General features: G+C 45.5%; 1 protein-coding gene across 1 annotated transcript in view; it reads left to right on the forward strand.

Annotated features, from left to right (window-relative positions):
* The window catches only part of POMT2 (protein O-mannosyltransferase 2), a 47,783-nt gene that overhangs the window by 14,620 nt on the left and 8,948 nt on the right, over nt 1–24,215 (forward strand). Inside the window, exons 4-14 of the mRNA XM_060004133.1 lie at nt 92–200; nt 2,338–2,446; nt 3,925–4,084; nt 5,456–5,562; nt 6,362–6,444; nt 8,617–8,726; nt 12,739–12,805; nt 19,571–19,640; nt 21,332–21,410; nt 22,791–22,942; nt 23,386–23,477. Of these exons, the coding sequence (XP_059860116.1) occupies nt 92–200; nt 2,338–2,446; nt 3,925–4,084; nt 5,456–5,562; nt 6,362–6,444; nt 8,617–8,726; nt 12,739–12,805; nt 19,571–19,640; nt 21,332–21,410; nt 22,791–22,942; nt 23,386–23,477 (1,138 nt within the window). The remainder of the gene's footprint in view (nt 1–91; nt 201–2,337; nt 2,447–3,924; nt 4,085–5,455; nt 5,563–6,361; nt 6,445–8,616; nt 8,727–12,738; nt 12,806–19,570; nt 19,641–21,331; nt 21,411–22,790; nt 22,943–23,385; nt 23,478–24,215) is intronic.

A 24,215-nucleotide genomic window follows, 5' to 3' on the forward strand; every position in this document is an offset into this window, starting at 1 on the left:
CCATCTTAAAAGATTAGTTTGTACCAAGCCAAGTAGGTCCCTGATGCTTTGCTTAGTTAGTTACTTGACTGCTTCTCCCGTCCTTCCATAGTTCTGTGCGTTCCTCGGCGCTTTGCTGATCCCCTTTGCCTACCTCACTGTACTGGAGCTGTCCCAGTCCCTCCCGGCAGCGCTGCTCACGGCTGCCCTCCTCACCTTTGGTAAGTTGTCCTAGACCACGTGTCTTGGGATATTGACTGCCACGCTATGAATGTAGCTGGAAATCAATATACTTAAAGATTCTGTCTACGGGCCCAGTTCTTAAGTAACTTGAGGATTGGGTAAATGTACTACAAGTCTCCTTTTATTCACCAGTAATACTTACATATATAAATACTTATATGTAGCAAGCCTTTATATTTTATTGGAGTGGTGAGTTGGTATGGTAATCCCAAGGAATAGATTATCTGCAAGTTATCCACATTTGAGTTTGGAATGGATAACAAGTTTATGTGTGCTTGTGTGTGCTTGTGTGTGCGTGTGTGTGTGTTTGAAGGAGGCTTACAGTTCTAATTCTGCTTCTCTTAGGTTACTGTCAAGATTAGTTTGCATTCCTTAAACTAATTTCAACTGAATGCAAAGGTAGATGCCACAGAAGTAGCTGGGTGGCAGAGAATAAAATGGGAACTTTATTTCTGTGGATAATTCTCACATGGCTAATTGAGAGTTGATCCAGAGAAACTGATCCTGTTTTTAGCCTTGCTCATATGAAAGTGAATTCCTGACCTCATAGAGCTTAACATTTGAAGAAGTCCAGACCAGTTTAGGTGGTTAATTTAGGGGCGATTCTGGCTTTGTTCTTTTTTCTTTGTCTTTGTTGGGTCTTCGTTGCTGCGCGCGGGCTTTCTCTAGTTGCAGTGAGCAGGGGCTACTCTTCGTTGTGGTGTGCGCGCTTCTCATTGCGGTGGCTTCTGTTGTTGCGGAGCATGGGCTCTAGGCGCTCAGGCTTCAGTAGTTGCGGCACACAGGCCTTAGAGTATGTGGGCTTCAGTAGTTGCGGTGTGTGGGCTCAGTAGTTATGGCTCGCAGGCTCTAGGGTGCGCGGGCTTCAGTAGTTGTGGTGCACAGGCTTAGCTGCTCTGCGGCATGTGGGATCTTCCCGGACCGGGGATCAAACCTGTGTCCCCTGCATTGTCAGGTGGATTCTTAACCACTGCACCACCAGGGAAGTCCCTCTGGCTTTGCTTTGACAGATCATGTTGCAAGACTACAGGGTCTCTTTCTAGAGGACTGGTGGCTTTTCCCTTGGGTCTTTAACTTCCCTCTTCAGTTATTCGTTTATTCATTTTTCATTCCACAACTATTTTCAAGCATCTACTCTGTGCTAAGCCACTTTCTTGGCCTCAGAGGATACGCTGATGAGACACTGCTATCATGGAGCTTGCTCATTAGTGGGACAGATGATAAATAAGCAAGTAAATTAAGTCTGTAATGTAACACCTTAAGCAATAAGTACAATGTAGAAAATAGGTAGGGTAAGGGATAGAGTAATGGGGAGTGATTCTGTTTTAGGCAGGGTGGTCTGTGAAGAGCCCCCTGAGGAGGTGGCCTTGAGCAGAGACCTGAGTGAAGCCAAAGATTAAGCCATGCAGAGATCTGAGGGAAGAGTGTTTGGGCAGAGGAAATAGCATGTGCAGTGGTCCTGGTGCAAGGCGGCACTTGGTGGATTCAGGGAACAGCAAGAAGACCAGTGAGGCCAGAGTAGAGTGAGTGAGGCAGAGGGTGTTGGGAGAGGAGGCTGGATAGGTGGGGAGACCATGAAGGCTTTGGTGGCCGTCTTGAGGCTGTCTGAAGGAGCCTGTTAGTCTGAATGAGATGGGAAGACATTGGAGGACTTAGGCCAGGCCATGATGTAATGAAATTTTGTTTAAAAGAAAAATCACTTCAGCACCTGCATGGAGAATCAACTCCCAATGGAGACTTCATATGAAATGGTAAGATTCTTTCCCGGGTGTATGTAGTTTGTGGCTGCATAAGCATGGTAGCAGAACTCCCTTTTTGATGGTGGAAATTAGCAGGAGCCCTCATCTCAGGATCTCTGTATCTGAATGCATGACATGATCCCTTTGTGGGGCAAGGGCCTGGAAGCAGTGTGAGATATTCTTTCATATCATTGGGCTTTGGTGTACCCCAAAGCTGCGGCCTTCCACCTTCCAGATGACTCAGTTGCCCATCTAATCTTGACTGTACAAATGCAACTAAGCACAAGGGGGACTGTTTCTTACCACTGGGGTGTTTGGTTCTCAGGGGGGCCCATCTCTGATTCCACTTTTTGACCACTGAGCTCATGTTTTTCAGACACAGGATGCCTCACTCTGTCCCAGTACATCCTCCTTGACCCCATCTTGATGTTCTTCATCATGGCTGCCATGCTGAGCATGGTCAAGTACAACTCCTATGCCAACAGGTCAGAAACACCATCTTTGGGAGGGGGTGTCAGAAGCTGTGGCAGCTCTGGAATTTATATAATGGCCAGGGACAGGGTGGGTGTGATGCCTAGGGTGGGGGGCACCAGAATAGATATTGCCTGGGAACTGTTTGTCTCCCTGCCCTCAGTGGTTGCAGCCAGTCCTGACTTGGTGATAGGAATAACGTATATAAAGTTTGGCTTGAAGGGTCTACATCAGTCAAGAGGATCCCTGCAGGCCCCAGTCAATTCTAAAGCTGTTCTGGAGGGCCTGGCCTTCTTCCAGAATAGTCCCTTCCAGATCATGCTTCTGCCTCTGAGAGAGTAGAGTAGGTCATTCATTTTATTCAGACCCAAAGAGCTGGCTCTGCTAAGGCTTTTTCAGAAGTCACCTTGGTTTCGCCACAACCAAGCAGTGACCACCAGCTCTCTCCGGATTTGGGTTATCTTCTACTTGCACCACATCCCCTTCCACCTGCCATTTCTTTTTTTTTTTGTTTTTTTGTTTTTTTTTTTGCGGTACGCGAGCCTCTCACTGTTGTGGCCTCTCCCGCTACGGAGCACAGGCTCCGGACGCGCAAGCTCAGCGGCCATGGCTCACGGGCCTAGCTGCTCCGCGGCATGTGGGATCTTCCCGGACCGGGGCACGAACCCACGTCCCCTGCATCGGCAGGCAGACTCCCGACCACTGCGCCACCAGGGAAGCCCCACCTGCCATTTCTTGAATACATGCTATGTGCCAGGTACTGTGCCAGGAGCTAGAGGTACAGGAACACATAGGTCTTGGCTGTTCAGGAGCATTTGCTGTGGCAGGGGGTCAGCCAGGGGATGAGGAGACTGCAGCTCAGAGCACCAGGTGATCTAAGTGCAGCAAGCCTGGGAACCGACTGCTGGGCTTAGCACTGTGCTCCCCCGCTGGCTGGCTGTATTACCTAACCTCTCTGGACCTCAAGTCCTCGAGTCCTCGTGTAGAAGAAGAGGCTGATGACAGGATCTGCTTCCAGGGGGTTGTAGGGAAGGCTAAAGAGTTAATACGTGTGAAGTGCTTGCAACAGTGCCTGACACATAGTAGGCACTCAGTAACTGCTGGCCTTTACAGGGTCCAGAGGTGGCACAAAAGACAGGGCTGACTGAATCCATCAGGCTTCTCTGGATTTTCCTTTTCCTTCCACTTGATTGGCCACCACTGAAGAATAAGCCCCTTGCTTACTTGAAGCCCTGTAGCGAGGAAAGCGATGGTGCGTCTCCCCGGAAGAATCACCTACTGACTCTCACACTGTGCTTCCTGCAGTTTCAGGGGTTTCACAGACCACCTCCTCCTCGGAGCCATGCATGGTCCCTGAGGTTGGGAGCCCTCAAGAGAGAGGCCACAGTGCAGCCTCCCAGAGTCAGAGGACCTCTGCCTTCCCCATTGCTGCTCTTGCTTTTGAGTTTGGTTCCAGCTGCCAAACTGAACTCTGTGCCTTGTTGATTTTCAGGCCCTTCTCTGCCCCCTGGTGGCTCTGGCTCAGCCTGACTGGCGTTAATCTAGCTGGTGCTCTGGGGGTCAAGTTTGTTGGCCTCTTTATCATCCTGCAAGTGGGGTGGAACACCGTTTCAGACCTTTGGCACCTGTTTGGAGACCTCAGTCTTTCAATGGTGAGAACCCAAGTGCTTGTAGAAATGTCTTTGCTCCCGGGCTCCTCTCTTAGCAGAGCCAGTGGTCTTTCTCTGCTTCTGCTGCAGGTGGCAGAACAGCTGTGTTCTGGGCCCGAGGTGGGCTGCATCCGGCTGCCCTCTGTAGGGAGCAGGGCAGCAGGGAGTGGGCCATGGCTGACAGGCTGGAGAGGTATAAAGAGAGAGGATGGACTGATATCCTTGGGATTCTCTTTTGGCATTTGTTCCTGCATTGGTTTTTAAATGCTTTGCAAACAACCCAGCCAGGGGATTCTGTCCATCTGGGCTCATGCCAAATGTGTGACAGACACTGACTGCCTGGGACTTGAGGTAAAATTGGTAGACTGACTTCCTGAACTTAAAATTTTCTTTTCCTGACCCAGAGTCTCTGCATCTGGAGGCTGGTAAGGGCCTTATGGTTTATTACAATATTATTTATTAAGAGCTGACTCTGTGTCAGGCAGTATGCAAAATGCTTTACTTTCATCATCTCATTTCCTCCTCATAACAAACCCGTGAGGCAGGTAGTTATTACCCTCTTGCCAAATGAGGAAATTGAGACCTAGAGAGGTAATAATGTTCCCAAAGTCATACAAGTAGTAAGAGGTAGATCTAGGATTCAAACAGGCGAGGCTGACTCCAGGCCTGAACTATTGATACTTTGCTGTAATGCACCTCTGAACCAAAGTCCCAACAAGTTCATTTATTCATTCAGAACATATAGACAGACCATCCGCTAAGTGTGAGACACAGAATATGCAGATGATTAAAACAAGATTCCTGCCCCCTAGAGACAATGGAGAGAGAGAAATAAGAAAGAAAGAAAGAAAAGAAAAAATAAGTCATGGTCCAGCCAACAAAGGCTGTGAAAGCACAGAGGAAAGCATAAACCCAGTCTCGGGCAATCCAGGAAGGCTTCTAGGAGGAAGCTGAGGCCTAAAGTTAAGATAAGGAGCAGTTATCAATGTGATGGGTGGGGCTGGTACAGTGCAAGAAGCATGGGGAAAGTGCAGGGCGTCAGTGTGACTAGGATGGAGAGGGAGTGATGAGTGACGATGCTGAAGATGCAGGCCACACCTTGGCAGTAACGCGGGGACAGCCCGGGGTCCTCGGTGAGGGTCTGGACAGGCAGCGGAGGGCTGGCCCAGGTTCAGCCCCCTGCAGTGCTTGGTTGGTGGGGGGTGTTATGGGAAGGCTTAGGGTTTCCCCATGTCTTTCTTTCTTGATAGCCATTAGTGTTTCAATTGTTTCTGATTATGACTTACACATAAAAACTTACAGATAACACACATGTCAGGCATAAGGCAAATAATGCCTCATATGCCCAGCACCCTGCACTGGCTTGGTTTGCAGGTGACTGTGGGAAAACATCTGACCGCTCGCATCCTGTGCCTCATAGTGCTGCCGCTGGCTCTCTACACGGCCACGTACGCTGTTCACTTCATGGTGCTGAATAAAAGGTACAGCCAGAGCCTTTCCAGGGTCTCACTTCTGGTCTTCCTCTTGCCTCTAAGCCTATGGAGGGGCCGTGTGATTTCCTGGGTCTGGTTGGGATGCTCGGAGGGGACCCAGGGTTTTTTTTCTGTTGGTTTCCTCTTATGTTCTATCTTTTGGGTACCCTGGCCTGAAGGAAGAAGAGAATGTTCTAATAGCCAAACTGCCCCTTATCCCTAAACACAGTTCCTTGTGCTTAACAGGGATGGGCCACCATAAGCATGTGCAGTTGGAGTGAGGATAATAATAACAATAACACCAGCAGCAGCTCCCATTTAACAGGTAGTGACTATGTGTCAGGAACTGTGTTCAGCATTTTATATACGTTATCTCATTTAGTCATAATAATTCTTTTTTAAAAAAAAATTTTTGGCCGTGCCACACGGCATGTGGGATCTCAGTTCCGCGACCAGGGATCTAACCCGTGTCCTTTGCGTTGTAAGCACAGAATCTTAACCGCTGGACCACCAGGGAAGTCCCATAATAATTCTTTTGATTTTTTTTTTTAAATCCCTGATTTATAAATGAAGAATTGAGGCTAAACAAGGCCAGGTATCTTCCAAAGTTCACCTAGCTAGTAAGTGGCCGAGTTATAATTTGGACCCCAGTTTCTCTGACTCTATCCCCCATGTCTGTCCACAATACCACGCTGCCACTCCCTTGTGCTTCTTTTAAACCAGCTGTGCAGAGCTCTTCCTAGGGCTCCTGGGAAATCACAGCTTCACTCCATTAATTTGGCCGTCTTCTCTCTGCCTTTCCCCACAGTGGTCCTGGCGATGGCTTCTTCAGTTCTGCCTTCCAGGCCCGGCTTTCAGGAAACAACCTTCACAATGCTTCCATCCCTGAACGTGAGTGTCTCTTGTCCTTTACAAAGGTAGGACAGAAGGGATTCCTGGGAGTTGTATTGGAAAAGATGATATGACAGCCTGAGTTATTTTAGATGGGCACGGTGGGAGAAAGATCCAGTTAAATCTGGTCCGAGCACTCAAGAGAGTGAATAGGAGCACAGGAAGTGCAGAGGAAGACGTCCTGAGCAACAAGCTCTTTGACCCTAAAGAATAACTTGTCCGTCGTGGCTGTGGGAAGACCAACAGAGAGAATCTGGTGAAGGAACAAGGCCCTTCAGGGCTAGAGGTCAGTTCCCACCAGAGTATCCTGCTACTCGCATCCATTCACTATTCACACCGGGTAACTGAGCAAGTGTTAGCCACATTGGAGGCTGTAAGTGGATGCCCTCCAGAGTCGAGAGTCTGGAGTAGAGTCTGCAGTAGAGGACCTCTACATGATGTGACCGTATGTGTTAAGTATAGAAAGAGGGAACGCAGAGCTGTGGGGATCAAAGGTGTAAGAGATCACTTCTGTTAGGGGGTTGGGGGGTGATCAGAGTGAGTGAGTTGCCTTGGAGTCAGGCCCTGGAAAAATGGGTAGGTTTCAGCAGAGGGAGATGGGGGAGAGGGCGTATCAGGCAGAAGGGAGAACATGATCAAAGCCAAGAGCAGGGCAGAATTTAAGGCATAGGTTATATGCAGAAAAATACTGGAAGATAAGGTTGACAAGATAGGTTGGGCCCAGGTCATTATTTCCTGGAGGCAAGGACAATGTCTTTTAGTCTCTCCAGGGCCTAGAACACAGTGGGCCCACCCAGAGTGTGGAAAGAATGAAAAATAGGAAAGCAGGCAAAAATTGGTTCGGAAAGGCAGACACTGGATTCCACATTGGGGAAGTCAGCCTTGAGTTGCTTGAGGAAATCCATGCAGTGGGGCCAGTGGGCTTGGGGCTGAGGCTTTCAAAGGAGGACTAGCCAAGTACGGGATGGTCGATGCTGTGCAGTGGCTGTGGTCTGTGAGGAAACTGTAGAAAGAGGAAGACGACAGGGTGCGGTCAGGCCACTGGGCATGCAGGAGGAAGGGGCTGCTCAGGAGCAGTCCGTGAGGGAGTGTGGAGTTGAGAAGGGGGACAGAGCATAATCGAGAAGCAGCTGCGGTCAGCAGCGTGCGGGGCTGCGTGTGTTGACCAGCACGAGGACTTAGGAGGATGGAGTGGTGGCGTTAGCAAATTTCTACTCGTTATTTAAAAGGCCTAGCTCAGCTATATTCTCTTCCATCAAGCCATCCTCTTTTTACTCTTTGGGCAAGAATTTGTTCTACCCTGCTCTGGGCTCCCACCATGTCACACCTTGTCGCACCTTTGCTGGAGCGTTTGCTGATCATCCTGTGCTGCTCAGTGTGTGGTGCCATCATCCCCAAGACTGGGCTCCACTAGGTCTGCAGCCAGGTCTCCTCCACCTTTAGATCCACCGTGTAATCGATACGGTCTAGCGACCAAATGAATGAACAAAGGGAGACAGGAGCGGCCAGCACTGGTGCAGTGAGACCTGTTTCGGTGGAGAGGGGAATGGCGGGCAGCCAGATTGCAGGGCGTGGAGAAGAGGGACAGTAAGAAGGCAGAGGCTCCTCCATAAGCCGGGGCCTGTGTGGGGAGGGGATGGATGCTCTTGGGTAAGCTGTTTACTCTGGGTTTTTGTTTTTGTTTTTTTAAATTCAGAGTAAAAACCCCAAACACCATTGAACAGTTACTACATGTGGTACTAGATTCAAAAGGCACAAAAGGATATATAATGAAAAGTCTCTCTTAACAGTCTATAGTAACAATGTATCTTGGAGAACATTCCAGATGAAGATATAAGATGCTTCTTCCTTCTTTATTCCATGGAATGTATATGATAGACCTTGAATGAAGGACAAGTTGTTCCTAGTCTTTTGCTTTGATAATAGCATTGTTAATACCCAGCTTCTCCTGAAGTCCTTAGGAAGGAGGGGAGGGGACAGGCGAGACTATTTGGTGAGATCCTCTTGAGTTGACTCCACTGGGGTGAGAAGGCAGCCGCGCATCTTGCTTTCGGCAGTCCGGGACCCAGTGGAGTCTGTTAGGGGCTGGGGAGGCCTGTGGCTTCAGCGGCCCCTGCAATCAGGGGCAGGTCTAGCGCTGCGCCAGCTCACACCGTCGCTGTCTGCCCGCAGACCTGGCCTATGGCTCTGTGATCACCGTGAAGAGCGCGCGGATGGCCGTCGGCTACCTCCACTCGCACGGGCACCTCTACCCCGAGGGCATCGGCGCCCGCCAGCAGCAGGTCAGTGAGCCCTTTGTGCGCTTGAGTTGCGGCAGCACTAAGCTGTTTGCCATGACTGAACCCTCCGTTCTCTTTCTGGCTTCCCCTCCTTTACCCGCACTGTTTCCCCGGCTTGAAACATCCTTTTCCTCTGCCTAACTCCAGCTTCCCTAGGCTTCAGCTGGGGAGTTCCCCTCTGACCACCATGCCCTCCCTCTGCCTGCTCCTGGGTTAGGTGCGTCTGGTGTGGGCGGCTTTCCCGGCACCTTTACAAGCTTGTGTGGTAACCCTCTTCGCGTTGAATTGTGAGTGCTTCCTTCCTCCTGTCTCTTTGCTGTTTGATTGCTGGCTCCTGGAAGGCTCAGTGCCCAGCACGAAGTGGATGATGGGTAGAGCGTAATGGTTATAAACACAGGCCTGGGAACCAGACTAGTTTATCTGGGTTCGAATCCTGGTTCCACTAGAGTGTGACTTTGAACAAATTCCTTAACCTCTCTGTGCTTCAGTGGGCTCATCTTGAAATTGGGAAAAATAAATAGTACTTCTCTCCATCATAAGGTTGTTGTGAGGATTAAGTGAGATAATCCGTATGACGTGCATGCTGGAGGATTAGCCGTGAGTATGATCTGAACGAGTGAGCGACACTGTCCGCGTCCACGTTAAGGAGTGGTGGATGTGGCTGTGGTGGATGATGCCTGAGAGGGAGAAGGATGGGGTCGGAGAGGTCCGTGGGGCCAGATTATGGAGAGGCCTTACGTGTTACAGTAGATTTAATTTTGTTCTGTAGACGCTGGGGAGGCATTGAAACTTATTAAGGGATAAGATGTGCTTAGATTTCTAGTTTAGAAGGACAGCTCTAGCAGGAGTGTGGTGGATTGGAAGGAGGAGGAGACTAGAGGCAATAATCATGACAGAGGATGGTGAACGGAGGCAGAGGCCACAGGGAGAGAGGTGGGAAGTGATTTAGGAAACTCTTCACAGGTTGAATGTCAGGGCCTGGTAACTGATAGATGTCAGGGATGAGCCATGTCCAGGTCTGTAGTCTGGAGGTCAAGGTGTTTGTGTGATAATGCTGTTTCACCATAATCAGAATTGGAGGAGGAAGCATGGCTTTGGAGATGAGTTTCCTTTGTGTATTTTAGCTCTGGGACTTGTCTCAGGAAAGAGACATGAGTGTGTAGCATACAGGTGTCAGTGACACAGTGGGGGATGGGTGACATTGCCCTGAAGCAGTGTGCAGAGGGAGGAGGGCCAGCAGAGGAGCCCTGGGGAGCAGGAGCACGTAAGGCAGCATTAAAGGCGCTCAGAGTGGTGCTGGTAGATAGAAGTGGCTGAGAAGGAAGGGGTGGACGGGAAGGTTGGAGGAGAATGGGAGGAGAGTGCCGAGCAGAGGGTCTCCAGTGGGAGGAGACACCAGCAGTTCAGGTGCTGCAGAGACCTCGGAGAAGGTGAGGACAGAGGAAGAGGCCTTCGAAGGGCAACATGGGAGGCCTGGCAACTCTGACAAGGGTGGCTTCCATGGCGTGGGCAGGGCGGAGGCCTCGGATGCAGTGACCCGAGGAGAGGAGAGTGCGGAGGTCGGGGCTTCAGGGCTGGCTGCTGCTCTGAGAAGCTTGAAGTGAAGTTTCTCTTCCTGCAAAATGATCAAAACCTTTACTTTGTGAAAAACTTTTGCTTCTCAAAATATTTGATTGTTATTATTTCCTTATTTACTAGAAGGTTGACCCACAGTATTGGGTTTTGGTATCAGTTTCCCATTCTTGACTCTCCGCTTCTCTCTAGCACAGTGGTTCTCAACCCTGGCTGCGCTTTAGAGTCCATTGGAGAGCTTTTAAAAAATTCTGATGCCTGAGGTCCACCCCAGAGATTCTGACTTAATTGACCTAGGATGGGGCCCATGCATTGTGCATTTTTGTTTTGGTTTTAAGCTCTCCAGAAGAGTCTAATGTACTGCTAGCCCTTCCATAGTGATACCTTGCTGCTGGTGTCATGTAGGAGATAAAGTTACAGATGTGGTGATGAGGAACATCTATACTGTGCAAAGGGAGAGAAGAGCCACGTTCTGAAAGGCCCTATTAAGCTGGCCTTAGTGTTACACACTTGAAGCCCATGGGTAGAGGCATGAAGTTGTGACAGTCATCTAGAGAGAGCACATTAGGCCAAGGGACAGAGAGCCTGGCTTTGTCACTGACTGAGTCACTGAGCCTTTCGCAGCCTGTGTCTTCATCTGTAAATTGAGGGGACCGCACTAAATAACCTCTAGTAGCCCTCCTCTGCCCTGTAGTTTAACGTCTTGTTAACAGCTCTAGGTCTCGATTTTTAAATGTTTTTAAAGCATAACGTTTATAAAGTAAGATTGGAAAGTGTAGAAAAGTATAAAAAAAAACCCCAAAGTTACACATAATCCAAGGATCATTGTTTATCCACGTAGTTTGATGTACAACATTCTGCTGTAATAGCATACCTGTGTCCCTAGGAGACCTCATATTATAAAAAACTCCATTGTAAAAATAAATGTTTCAAGGGGAAAAAGAGGCCATGGACTATATTCACAGTAAGTGATTTTTCTAATAGGAATTTTAATAATAATGGTTTTTGAAAAAACAAAACAAAAAACAAAATGACAGCGCAGGGTGCACACACAAGCACCACAAAAGCTTAACATCCTTGAGCAAAATCGAGCTGGGTGAGCTTGATGTGTGCAGCTTTTGATGGGGAGCGTGGACTTAATTTCTCTGTGGCTGCCACAACTTTTAACGTGTATGTTCTTAATACCATTATTCCTAATTGTTGCTGAGAAAGCAAAAACCACTGAAACAAAGCAGCCATGATACACGCATAATTATTTTCCTACACGCTAATTCCAAATCTCTTTGCAAGTAAATAAGTCATGTTTTGTCCAACTGGAGTTATTAAAACTCACGTTGTAAGAGAGATGCCTTTGTTTCCGTTGCTTCTGGGTATTTATGTGCCTGTATACATAATTAGCATAATTGTATGTATGCAGTCTCTATCCTGGGAGCTTTGGAGCTAGCTCCCTCCGTTTGAATCCTGTCTCTCCAGCTGACAAGCTGTGAGACCTTTACTCAACCTCAGAGAATTACTTACCCTCAGTTTGCTTGTAAGTAAGGTGGAGGTAACCATAGTCCCTACAACCTAGCGATAAGACCTGTCCAGTGCTTAGAGCAGTGCCTAGTGATAAATGGTAACCATTTTCAACAGCAGCATGTTATACACCTTCTCCTGTGCTGGGTAAAAATGCCTTGAAACATTTTCTGCGGCTGCATAATATTCTATCCTGTGGACATAACCAGCACGTAACTCTTCCTTTAGTATTGGACATTTATATCGTTCCCAGGATTTTTGCTGGTAGTTTAATTGCAGCATTACATGCGTGTACACACATGCACACACAATTTTTAAAAAATCAGTGTATACAAAATGGCTATGTCTAAAACTTCAGGCTTCTAGGATAAGATTTTTTTTTTTTTTTTTTTTTTTTTTTTTTTACAGTACGCGGGCCTCTCACCGCTGTGGCCTCTCCCAACCACTGCGCCACCAGGGAAGCCCCTAGGATAAGATATTAATAGAGTTTTTTTCGTTTCATTTGGCCATATTCTAGAAAAATACCATGAATTTTTCATTTAGAAAGTTTGAGACATGGTCTTGATGACTTTTTAAAAATGAACTAAATCCTCGTTGTGTGCTGGAGACTGTGTTACACAAGGTGTTATTGTTCCTCCCTCTAGGAGGTGGGAAGTTGAAAGATAGGATGCAGAGGGGTACACAGAGACAAATCAAAAAGGCTTTTGTGGGAAAAGACCTCTAAATATAGAAGGAAGGAGAGAAAGTAGCATTTACCAAATGCTACTTCGGAGCCCTGTCGGGAAACACAGCCCCTCGGGTTGGTGGCTGGGGATTCTGAAAAAGGCTTAAGCAACATTGGCTTGCTATTGATTGTCCTGTGGCCGGCTGCGCTGATAGTGACTGTCTTCTCCCTCCCACCTCCTCCTCCCTCCCCCACCCTACCCAGGTCACCACCTATTTGCACAAGGACTACAACAACCTGTGGATTATCAAGAAACATAATACAAATTCAGGTAATGCGGTAGGGAACTGGCGCTTCTTGTATTATTACTTACTCTGAGCCCTCCTTAACATTTCTCATGCCTCCAAAAGAATGGTGCTGGGATGGGCTTTCCTGAGCATTCTTTGCCATCTTTACAGATCTCAGTTATCCTTTCAACAGTTATTTATTGAGCCCCTGCTACGTTACAAGGACTGTTATAGGCATAGGGATAAGCAGTGAGCAAGACAGATAAGATCTCACTCTTAGAACTGTCTTTTCTTTTTTAATTTTTAAATTTAATTTTATTAATTTTTTTATACAGCAGGTTCTTATTAGTCACCCATTTTATAGGCAACAGTGTATACATGTCAATCCCAATCTCCCAATTCATCACACCACCCCCACCCCCACCCCCCGCCGCTTTCCCCCCTTGGTGTCCATACGTTTGTTCTCTACGTCTGTGTCTCAATTTCTGCCCTGCAAACCGGTTCATCTGTACCATTTTTCTAGGTTCCACATATATGGGTTAATATACGATATTCGTTTTTCTCTTTCTCACTTACTTCACTTTCTGTGACAGTCTCTAGATCCATCCATGTCTCTACAAATGACCCAATTTCGTTCCTTTTTATGGCTGAGTAATATTCCATTGTACATATGTACCATATCTTCTTTATCCATTTGTCTGTCGATGGGCATTTAGGTTGCTTCCATGACCTGGCTATTGTAAACAGTGCTGCAGTGAACAGTGGGGTGCATGTGTCTTTTTGAATTATGGTTTTCTCTGGGTATTTGCTCAGTAGTGGGATTGCTGGGTCATCTGGTAATTCTATTTTTCATTTTTTAAGGAACCTCCATACTGTTCTCCATAGTGGCTGTATCAATTTACATTCCCACCAATAGTGCAAGGGGGTTCCCTTTTCTCCACACCCTCTCCAGCATTTGTTGTTTGTAGATTTTCTGATGATGCCCTTTCTAACCGGTGTGAGGTGATACCTCATTGTAGTTTTGATTTGCATTTCTCTAATAATTAGTGATGTTGAGCGGCTTTTCATGTGCTTCTTGGCCATCTGTATGTCTTCTTTGGAGAAATGTCTATTTAGGTCTTCTGCCCATTTCTGGATTGGGTTGCTTGTTTTTTTAATATTGAGCTGCATAAGCTGTTTATATATTTTGGAGATTAATCCTTTGTCCATTGGTTCGTTTGCAAATATTTTCTCCCATTCTGACTGAGGGTTGTCTTTTCGTCTTGTTTGTAGTTTCCCTTGCTTTGCAAAAGCTTTTAAGTTTCATTAGGTCCCATTTGTTTATTTTTGTTTTTATCTCCATTACTCTAGGAGGTGGATCAAAAAAGATCTTGCTGTGATTTATGTCAAAGAGTGTTCTTCCTCTGTTTTCCTCTAAGAGTTTTACAGTGTCCAATCTTACATTTAGGTCTCTAATCCATTTTGAGTTTATTTTTCTGTATGGTGTTAGGGAGTGTTCTAATTTCATTCTTTTACATGTAGCTGTCCAGTTTTCCCAGCACCACTTATTGAAGAGACTGTCTTTCCTCTGTTGTATATCCTTGCCTCCTTTGTCATAGATTAGATGACCGTAGGTGCATGGGTTTATCTCTGGGCTTTCTATCCTGTTCTATTGATCTATATTTCTGGTTTTGTGCCAGTACCATATTATCTTGATTACTGTAGCTTTGTAGTATAGTCTGAAGTCAGGGAGTCTGATTCCTCCAGCTCCATTTTTTTCCCTCAAGACTGCTTTGGCTATTCGGGGTCTTTAGTGTCTCCATACAGATTTTAAGATTTTTTGTTCTAGTTCTGTAAAAAATGCCATTGGTAATTTGATAGGGATTGCATTGAATCTGTAGATTGCTTTGGGTAGTATAGTCATATTCACAATATTGATTCTTCCAATCCGAGAACATGGTATATATCTCTGCATCTGTTTGTATCATCTTTAATTTCTTTCATCAGTGTCTTATAGTTTTCTGCATACAGGTCTTTTGTCTCCCTAGGTAGGTTTATTCCTAGGTATTTTATTCTTTTTGTTGCAGTGGTAAATGGGAGTGTTTCCTTAATTTCTCTTTCAGACTTTTCATCATTAGTGTATAGAAATGCAAGAGATTTCTGTGCATTAATTTTGTATCCTGCAACTTTACCAAATTCATTGATTAGCTGTAGTAGTTTTCTGGTGGCATCTTTAGGATTCTCTATGTATAGTACCATGTCATCTGCAAACAGTGACAGTTTTACTTCTTCTTTTCCAATTTGTATTCCTTTTATTTCTTTTTCTTCTCTGATTGCTGTGGCTAGGACTTCCAAGACCATGTTGAATAACAGTGGTGAGAGTGGACACCCTTGTCTTGTTCCTGATCTTAGAGGAAATGCTTTCAGCTTTTCACCATTGAGAATGATGTTTGCTGTGGGTTTGTCGTATGTGGCCTTTATTATGTTGAAGTAGGTTCCCTCTATGCCCACTTTCTGGAGAGTTTTTATCATAAATGGGTGTTGAATTTTGTCAAAAGCTATTTCTGCATCTATTGAGATGATCATATGGTTTTTCTCCTTCAGTTTGTTAATATGGTGTATCACATTGATTGATTTGAGTAAATTGAAGAATCCTTGCATCCCTGGGATAAATCCCGCTTGATCATGGTGTATGATCCTTTCAAAATATTGTTGGATTCCGTTTGCTAGTATTTTGTTGAGGATTTTTGCATCTATATTCATGAGTGATATTGGTCTGTAATTTTCTTTTTTTGTAGTATCTTTTTCTGGTTTTGGTATCAGGGTGATGGTGGCCTCATAGAATGGGTTTGGGAGTGTTCCTTCCTCTGCAATTTTTTGGAAGAGTTTGAGAAGGATAGGTATTAGCTCTTCTCTAAATGTTTGATAGAATTTGCCTGTGAAGGCATCTGGTCCTGGACTCTTGTTTGTTGCAAGATTTTTTTTTTTTTTTTTGCGGTACGCGGGCCTCTCACTGTGTGGCCTCTCCCGTTGCGGAGCACAGGCTCCGGACGTGCAGGCTCAGCGGCCATGGCTCACGGGCCCAGCCGCTCCGCAGCATGTGGGATCTTCCTGGACCGGGGCATGAACCTGTGTCCCCTGCATCAGCAGGCGGACTCTCAACCACTGCGCCACCAGGGAAGCCCTGTTGCAAGATTTTTAATCGCAGTTTCAATTTCACTACTTGTGATTGGTCTGTTCATATTTTCTATTTCTTCCCTGTTCAGTCTTGGAAGGTTATACGTTTCTAAGAATTTGTCCATTTCTTCCACGTTGTCCATTTTATTGGCATAGAGTTGCTTGTTGTAGTCTGTTAGGATGCTTTGTATTTCTGTGGTATCTGTTGTAACTTCTCCTTTTTCATTTCTAATTTTATTGATTTGAGTCCTCTCCCTCTTTTTCTTGATGGGTCTGGCTAATGGTTTATCAATTTTGTTTATCTTCTCAAAGAACCAGCTTTTAGTTTTATTGATCTTTGCTATTGTTTTCTTTGTTTCTATTTCATTTATTTCTGCTCTGATCTTTATGATTTCTTTCCTTCTACTAACTTCGGGTTCTGTTTTCTTCTTGTTTCTTTAGGTGTAAGGTTAGATTGTTTATTTGAGATGTTTCCTGTTTCTTGAGGTAGGCTTGTATAGCTATAAACTTCCCCCTTAGAACTGCTTTTGCTGCATCCCATAGGTTTTGGATCGTAGTCTTTTCGTTGTCATTTGTCTCTAGGTATTTTTTGATTTCCTCTTTGATTTCTTCAGTGATCTCTTGGTTATTTAGTAACATACTGTTTAGCCTCCATGTGTTTGTGTTTTTTATGTTTTTTTCCCTGTAATGGATTTCTAATCTCATAGCATTTGGTCAGAAAAGATGCTTGATATGATTTCAATTTTCTTAAATTTACTAAGGCTTGATTTGTGACCCAAGATGTGATCTATCCTGGAGAATGTTCTGTGTGCACTTGAGAAGAAAGTGTAATCTGTTGTTTTTGGATGGAATGTCCTATAAATATCAATTAAATCTATCTGGTCTGTTGTGTCATTTAAAGCTTGTGTTTCCTTATTAATTTTCTGTTTGGATGATCTGTCCATTGGTGTAAGTGAGGTATTAAAGTCCCCCACTATTATTGTGTTACTGTCGATTTCCTCTTTTATAGCTGTTAGCAGTTGCCTTATGTATTGAGGTGCTCCTATGTCAGGTGCATATATATTCATAATTGTTATATCTTCTTCTTGGATTGATCCCTTGATCATTATGTAGTGTCCTTCCTTGTCTCTTATAACATCTTTATTTTCTAGTCTATTTTATCTGATATGAGTAATGCTACTCCAGCTTGCTTTTGATTTCGAAGTGCATGGAATATCTTTTTCCATCCCCTCACTCTCAGTCTGTATGTGTCTCTAGGTCTGAAGTGGGCCTCTTGTAGACAGCATATAGATGGGACTCAGACAGCTGAGGCTCAGACTTAATCCAGAAGAGGTTACCTGGACACGTGCCTGGGGCACACTGTGGCTGCTTTCATTTCTGATTTAGAGCACACCAAGCCTTGCAGACCCCAGCATGTGGTACAGCTCAGGTTGTCTGGATGTGATAGAGGGCTGCTGCCCACTGGTCATCCCAGGCCTGGGCCAGTCTGTTGGAGATCTGCGGGCCTGCCAGCCCTGTGGCTGGGCTCATCTAGGCTGGTGCCCAGGACCTCCCTCAATGCCTGCTCATCTGCCTCTGACAGGCCAGGGTGAAGCTGCTCTGAAGCACACCTATGGGGCTCCCAGGGCTTTGTGACAAGGGCTATGTCTGGATCTTCTGGTTTTTCGGTCAGACAGCTGGCTACCTGCAGACTGTGCCCTTTGCTGCGGCCGAGAAGAGAACAGAACAGAGGGCATCTCCCACTCACCTTCTGATTGTCTTATGCCATAGGTGTTCTCTCCTCAGCAAACACCACCTGGCTCAGCCTGTCTCAAGTCAGCTGCTCCTGACCTTTGTGGGGAAGTGGGCAGCTGCTCATCTAAATTTACCTTCTCTGTTCCTTTCGCCACCTCCCCTTATTGTCATGGTTTTTAGCCTTGAAACGTGGCCCGTATGACCACTGTCTTTGCATCCTAGTCCTTGGTAATATAAATTATGACACCATTGGGCAGGATCTATTTCTGTCCCTTATAGTACTGTTATAGATTGTGTTTTGATTCAACAGGCCAAACATAAGCGGTCTGTTGCAATGAGGGGTTCTGAGGGAAGACCAGCTTTCCTTCTAAAGTCATGTGGGCACGGACCAAGTCTTTGAACATCCCTGTTCTGTTATTCCACTGTGGCTTCCAGGTTAAGGTGGCTGCATATCACTCCAGTGACTAAGGATTCGTGTGAAGGCAGATCACTACAGGCATTCTGGGAAGGGGGAGCTGTCTAGACAAAGGTCTTTGTGTTCTTCATGGCCATAAGTGCCCCTCCCCCACAGATCCATATTAAGTAAAACTTCCCTCCCCTTTGACTTATTTGATTTGTCATCTTGCTGATTCTTCTTCTTTTTTTAAATAAATTTATTAATTTATTTTTGGCTGTGTTGGGTCTTCATTGCTGTGCACAGGCTTTCTCTGGTTGCTGTGAGCAGGGGCTACTCTTGGTTGCAGTGCACGGGCTTCTCATTGCAGTGGCTTCTTTTGTTGTGGAGCATGGGCTCTAGGGAGCGTGGGCTTCAGTAGTTGTGGCACGCAGGCTCCGTAGTTGTGGCTTGCAGGCTCAGTGGTTGTGGCTCATGGGCTCTAGAGCACAGGCTCAGTAGTTGTGGTACACAGGCTTAGTTGCTCTGTGGCATGTGGGATCTTCCTGGACCAGGGATCGAACCTGTGTCCCCTGCATTGGCAGGCGGATTCTTAACCACTGTGCCACCAGGGAAGTCCTGATTATTCTTCTTAAGAGACCTTAGAAGGCAGCGCAGGAATGGGCATTTCTACAGTTGAGTTCTCTAATTCTCTTGAGAGCCAGTGATTTGTCCTGGCAGATTTGTCTTTCCTGACCTTGAGTGTTAGTGTCTACTGCCTGGGACAGAAATTTGCAAGGACCTTCTGTGTTGCTGTGATTATTGCCAACTCCTTTTCCACTGTCATCACTTTTCTAGATCCTCAATGGTCTTGACTTCTTGACGATACAGAAGTAGTTCTTTTCTTTCATCATTTTCTTTGCCTCACGTTTATCAAGTCTGTAGCCAGAGACAAGATAATCACTGGCCAAATATGCAGGGTTTAACATTTGATTTTGAAGAGAGCTGGGCAAATGGTCTTTTGCATGGAATTCATATTTGGAAGACTATATTTTTACTTCTAAAAGGAAAATCTTATTATTTAGCTTCCCAGCTTAAAAATCCTCTAGTGGGGGCTTCAGTGCTTGTCAGATAAAGGCCACATTTCCTAGCATGGCATACACAGTCTGGCCCCGTTTGTCCATACCCTCACCTATGCCCACTCTCCTTCCTGCCCACCCTCCCTAACCATGTGAATTCATTTGCCACTGATTCAGATGAGTTTTGCTCTTTCATACCTCTCTGGCTTTTCCCCACTTGCTCACCTGACAAGTTCTCCCTCTCCTTTGAGAGTCTTTTCAGTCATTATCTCTGGGATACCCTTCCCTCATCCTCTGAGACACCCTTCCCTCATCCTCTGAGACAGTTCACTTTGGTCCCACAGCACTCTGTCAGTACCTCATGCGCATACCACGTTGTACTATAACTCTTTACCGGTAGGTCCTTAATTAATGCTAGCTTAATGAGTGAACGGTTTCAGACATCAATGCTTGTTTCTTCTTGACAGATCCCCTAGACCCTTCACTCCCTGTGGAGTTTGTAAGACATGGAGATGTCATTCGACTAGAACACAAAGAGTAAGTAAATTTGCTGTTTGGGATAAATGAGTGGCATGGGCATCAAAGGTACAGAGCTCTTTTAAGCTGGAAATAAACAGAAGTCAAATGTGGATGAGGCTCTAGTAAATGGAACAAGGCTGCTGTGCTAGAATGGGAGAATGATTACTTTGCCTGTTTTGGCTTTGGGAAGCTTTGGATTTTGAAGGTGCCTTTCAACTGCCCTTTTCCTAGGGGGAAGAAAGAAAAAAATTGAGTTGCCCAAAGCTTTTTCTTAAGCGGCTGCCTTGAGAAAGGTATAGGAGTCTGTTTCTGAATATGGCAAACTAGTTCATTTAACCAGTGTTCTCACTGAGAATGACTAAAAATGCTGGAAAATGTAGAAACATCTTAAAAGCATAAAGAACTGACAAGATAGTAAGGAGTTACTAGGTCAAAATCTCAATGAAAGGGGGAATCCAGAGAAAAAGTGGGACACTGTGGCCACTTCTGCCTTGAACCCACAATCTTGAGTTTTGATTTTTGGGTTTTGACTGCCTCTAGAGAGAAGAAGTTTTAAAGTCAAAGCTCTAGGCTCACCCGAAGTGGTAAATTATTGGATCTTCCCCAAAATTTGTAACCCCCAAAGGCTTAGGGTTAGGATAAATCCGCCCTATCTACCTATATCCAGAGTGTGTTTGGGAGAGCAGGGCGGGGGGTGAGGTTGGTAGGGACACTAAATCTGGTTCCTAAGAAGCTGTAATTACCAGTTGATCTTCACATGGATTTGCAACCCAAATTCATTTCACCTGGATGGTCTCAAAATCTTCAGGCCATGAATTTAAATGAACATGGTCCTAAGACTGTGGTAATGTTCCCTAGGTGCCTGGCTAAAAGCAAATGTTAATCCTCTTTTGGGAAATACATGGTTATCTATTCCTATAAATAGTTTTTCAGTGACAGTGAATAGTACACAGTAAAAAATAACTAAGCACACAAGGAAATAGGGCACCATGTGCAAGAATGAACAGGAAAAATAGGCAATAGAAGCAGCCCTGCAAAAATTTCATATGAATTGTCAGATACAGAATTTTTTTTTTAATCAGGGATTTTTTAATATACATATAGAAAAGCTATGAGCAGTGTTTTTTCCCTAGTCAGTAAGATTATGGATACTTAAAATTTTAATTTAATTTTTTAAAATAAATTAAAATTTATTAACTAAATTTTATTTTTGCAAATTTCCAATATTTTTATAATGAACATTGATTACTTATTATGGATAAAAGTAAGGATTATTACAAAAAACACAAAGTAAACAAAATCTAAATGAAACCCTCCACTTCCCCCACAGATCCCTACTTTGTAAAACTGGTGATAGGAGTAGAAAGCGTAGATGGTAGGGAGGAAGTTTACCTATCTCAGGCATACATAGATCATAAATTTTAGTTTTCTTCTCCCTAAACCTGCCTCTGAAGTCAGGCTAGCTTGCCTCAAAGCCACCAATGTGTTCAGTCATCCCCCTGCCCCCCACCTGAAGTTGTGGGGTGAACAGGAAGTGAAGCCCCTTTCTTGGCGTATGGTCCAGTACTCCTCACAATATGTTGGATTTAATGGTTTGGATTCTAATTTTTCTTATCCAAACAGATGACTCTGAGTAGCCTTGGTAAAAGAAGAAACATTGCACATCTCTTTTCTTCAGGATAGTGGCACTTCTCTCTTTTAATTTCTAGGACTTCTCGGAACTTGCACAGTCACTACCACGAGGCCCCCCTGACCCGGAAGCACTATCAGGTCACAGGCTATGGCATAGTAAGTGAGCCACTCGAGTGTCAGCAGGATGTCAAAAACTGTGGGGCCTGGCTCAGGGCCATGTGGCGGAACACAGCCTCCCCAGAATTCTGGAATGTTCCTAACGATTGGCTGCACAGGGACTCTTAACATTTAGGAACTTTCTGGCTAGGCTTTTTGCTGTGGGAAAGGCAGCCTATGAAGTCTAATTGTTTCCATCTCTTGCCTCCCATAATTACCATGCCATTTTTATGTTCTGACACTTAATAAATGTCAAATATGAATACTGTAAGGGTCCCTTTTAAAATCATATTATACTTAGAAGCCACAGGGCCACAATATGACCCCAGATGAATATGCAAGTTTATCCTTTGCCAGATTCCAAATTCTCATTGGCTTTATTTTTTTATTTTTATTTTTTTTGCGGTACGCGGGCCTCTCACCGCCGCGGCCTCTCCCGTTGCGGAGCACAGGCTCCGGACGCGCAGGCTCAGCGGTCATGGCTCACGGGCCCAGCTGCTCCGCGGCATGTGGGATCCTCCCGGACCGGAGCACGAACCCATGTCCCCTGCATCGGCAGGCGGACTCTCAACCACTGCACCACCAGGGAAGCCCTCATTGGCTTTATTTTTAAGGATTACTTCCCTGTTCCACAGAGGGATATTGTCCCCATTGCTTTGGATTTTTACTGCCTTGGGGTGATGCAGTTAATAGAGGAAGCTCTATGAGTATTTATGGCTTGGGGAGTAATTTGAAAACAGAAACAACTAGTGGGAAAGTAGATTTATGACTATCTGTTACGTTCCCTTCCAAGGGCTTTGGTGCTTCAGTAAAGATTCTGGGTTCCTTAAGGTGGAATTCCCAACCCTCTTTCTATTTGCTCATCCCACATTATACTAGAGCCAAGACTCTGAACTTCATCTTTTTCTGGTGGGCATTTCCTGAGGAGAATTAGACACAACTGTCTTAATTTCCACAGTACGATATCTAGGCCAGACCTTTCTTCGATGAGTGAGTGTCCCCATGGCCACCAGTAATGGACGCAAATAGCCCAAATTTATTTCTGTTGGCACACGGTGATGTCTTGAGTTTAGTTTAAGGGCAAAAACATTTATTTAGAACTTAAACTCTAGTTCTGTAAAGTGAAGAATTAGACTTAAGGTTCGAGGAATTATACTACTTTTCTTGGTTGTAATCGCGAGTGCTGGGACAATGGCAGTCACTTGGTATATTTCTATGGCCCTCTTGTTCCCTTTCCCACCTCAGTCATTTAGGCCAGTTTGGTCTTTGGCCAAACTGTAACATGATGGCATCTGAAAGGGTGACCATCTCCCTTTTCTGATACGTCTTCTCTAAAGTCATCTTACTTTCTTTGTATTTTTTTCTTGATTTATGTGGCAGAATGGGACAGGAGACTCAAATGACTTCTGGAGGATTGAGGTTGTAAACAGAAAATTTGGAAACCGAATCAAAGTGCTGAGAAGTCGAATTCGCCTCATCCATCTGGTGACAGGTTGTGTCCTGGGCTCCTCGGGAAAGGTCCTGCCCAAGTGGTGAGTCTCTGGGGTTTTGATGTCCCATTAGTGGCTCATGCTTTTCCTTTCACACTACGAGTATACCCAAAACTTCCATTTCGCAGTGGTCGATGTTCACCTCAGGTTTGCTTTTTCTTTGGTGAATGGAGGGAGGAAAGGCATCAGGAGTTTTATGGAGCCCAGAGCTCCAGAGTTCCTCTGGTGTTTCGTGTGTTGTAATAGCTGAGCATTTGTACATCTGGCTTGGGATAACTCTCTGGATCTATGTCTCTTTCTAAAATGGGAATGTTGTGTGCTCGACTCCTCCTAGGATAGTTGTGGAATATAAAAGTGTGAGGCTGAAAAAAGCATGGCCACTGGGTTGGAAAGAGAGGGGCGCCGTAGATTGAAGAGCAGTTGGCAGTGTTACTCTCCGGTGGGTTTCAGGTCTTCTGAGAGACATCTGTGACTACTTTTCACAGGGGCTGGGAGCAGTTGGAAGTCACCTGCACTCCATACCTAAAAGAAACCCTCAACTCCATCTGGAATGTGGAAGACCATATCAATCCCAAATGTGAGTGAGGCCATGTCCTGGGCTGGCTCTGAAGGGAACATTTCTAAGTAACTCTCATCTTAGGAAAAGAAACCTTTACAGACTCTGCTGCCACTTTATCTTATTGTTGCCATTTTCTTCCTTTTTTAAACCTAATCTCTTCATATGAATTGTCTAGATAGGGAGCTCCTTTTTTCTCCCCACCCACTCAAACTTCCCATCCTCTTTAAACTCCTCTCCCTAAAGTGACCTATGACCTCACTCAGGGCCAGAGCTGGTTGTCTCTGGTCACTTTCCTTGCCTCCCACTGGATATGACTCTCTTGCCACCTATAATGCAGGTCCATCTGCTTGCCTCCTGGGCTATTCTATCCCCTCTGTGGTTACCTCCCCACCCTCAAGGCTTAGAGCAGGCCGGTTCTTTCCCTTTCTGCCCCTGTGTAGGCTCCTCCCCTCCCCACATCCAGCCCAGGCTTTTACAGAAAGCAATGGCTGCAGCCCTTGATCTGAGCCCCATATTTATACTACCAGGCTCCAACTGACATTTCCACTCCCGCGTCATCTTCAACTCAACGAGTGTCTGGATTCATCATCTGTCCTCTTAAGCTATCCCCTTCGCACTTCTGCTTGATTTCTCCTCTTCATGCTTCCCATTTCATTCTTTTTACCACCTAATTTAACCAACCAGCTAATTAACTAAGTAATTAAACAGCTCTTTGTTTAGATGCTGGGAGCCATGTGGGGCCCTGGGGACGCCTTG

The sequence above is a fragment of the Delphinus delphis genome, chromosome 2 (genome assembly GCF_949987515.2).
Source record: "Delphinus delphis chromosome 2, mDelDel1.2, whole genome shotgun sequence".
NCBI classification, from domain to species: domain Eukaryota; kingdom Metazoa; phylum Chordata; class Mammalia; order Artiodactyla; family Delphinidae; genus Delphinus; species Delphinus delphis.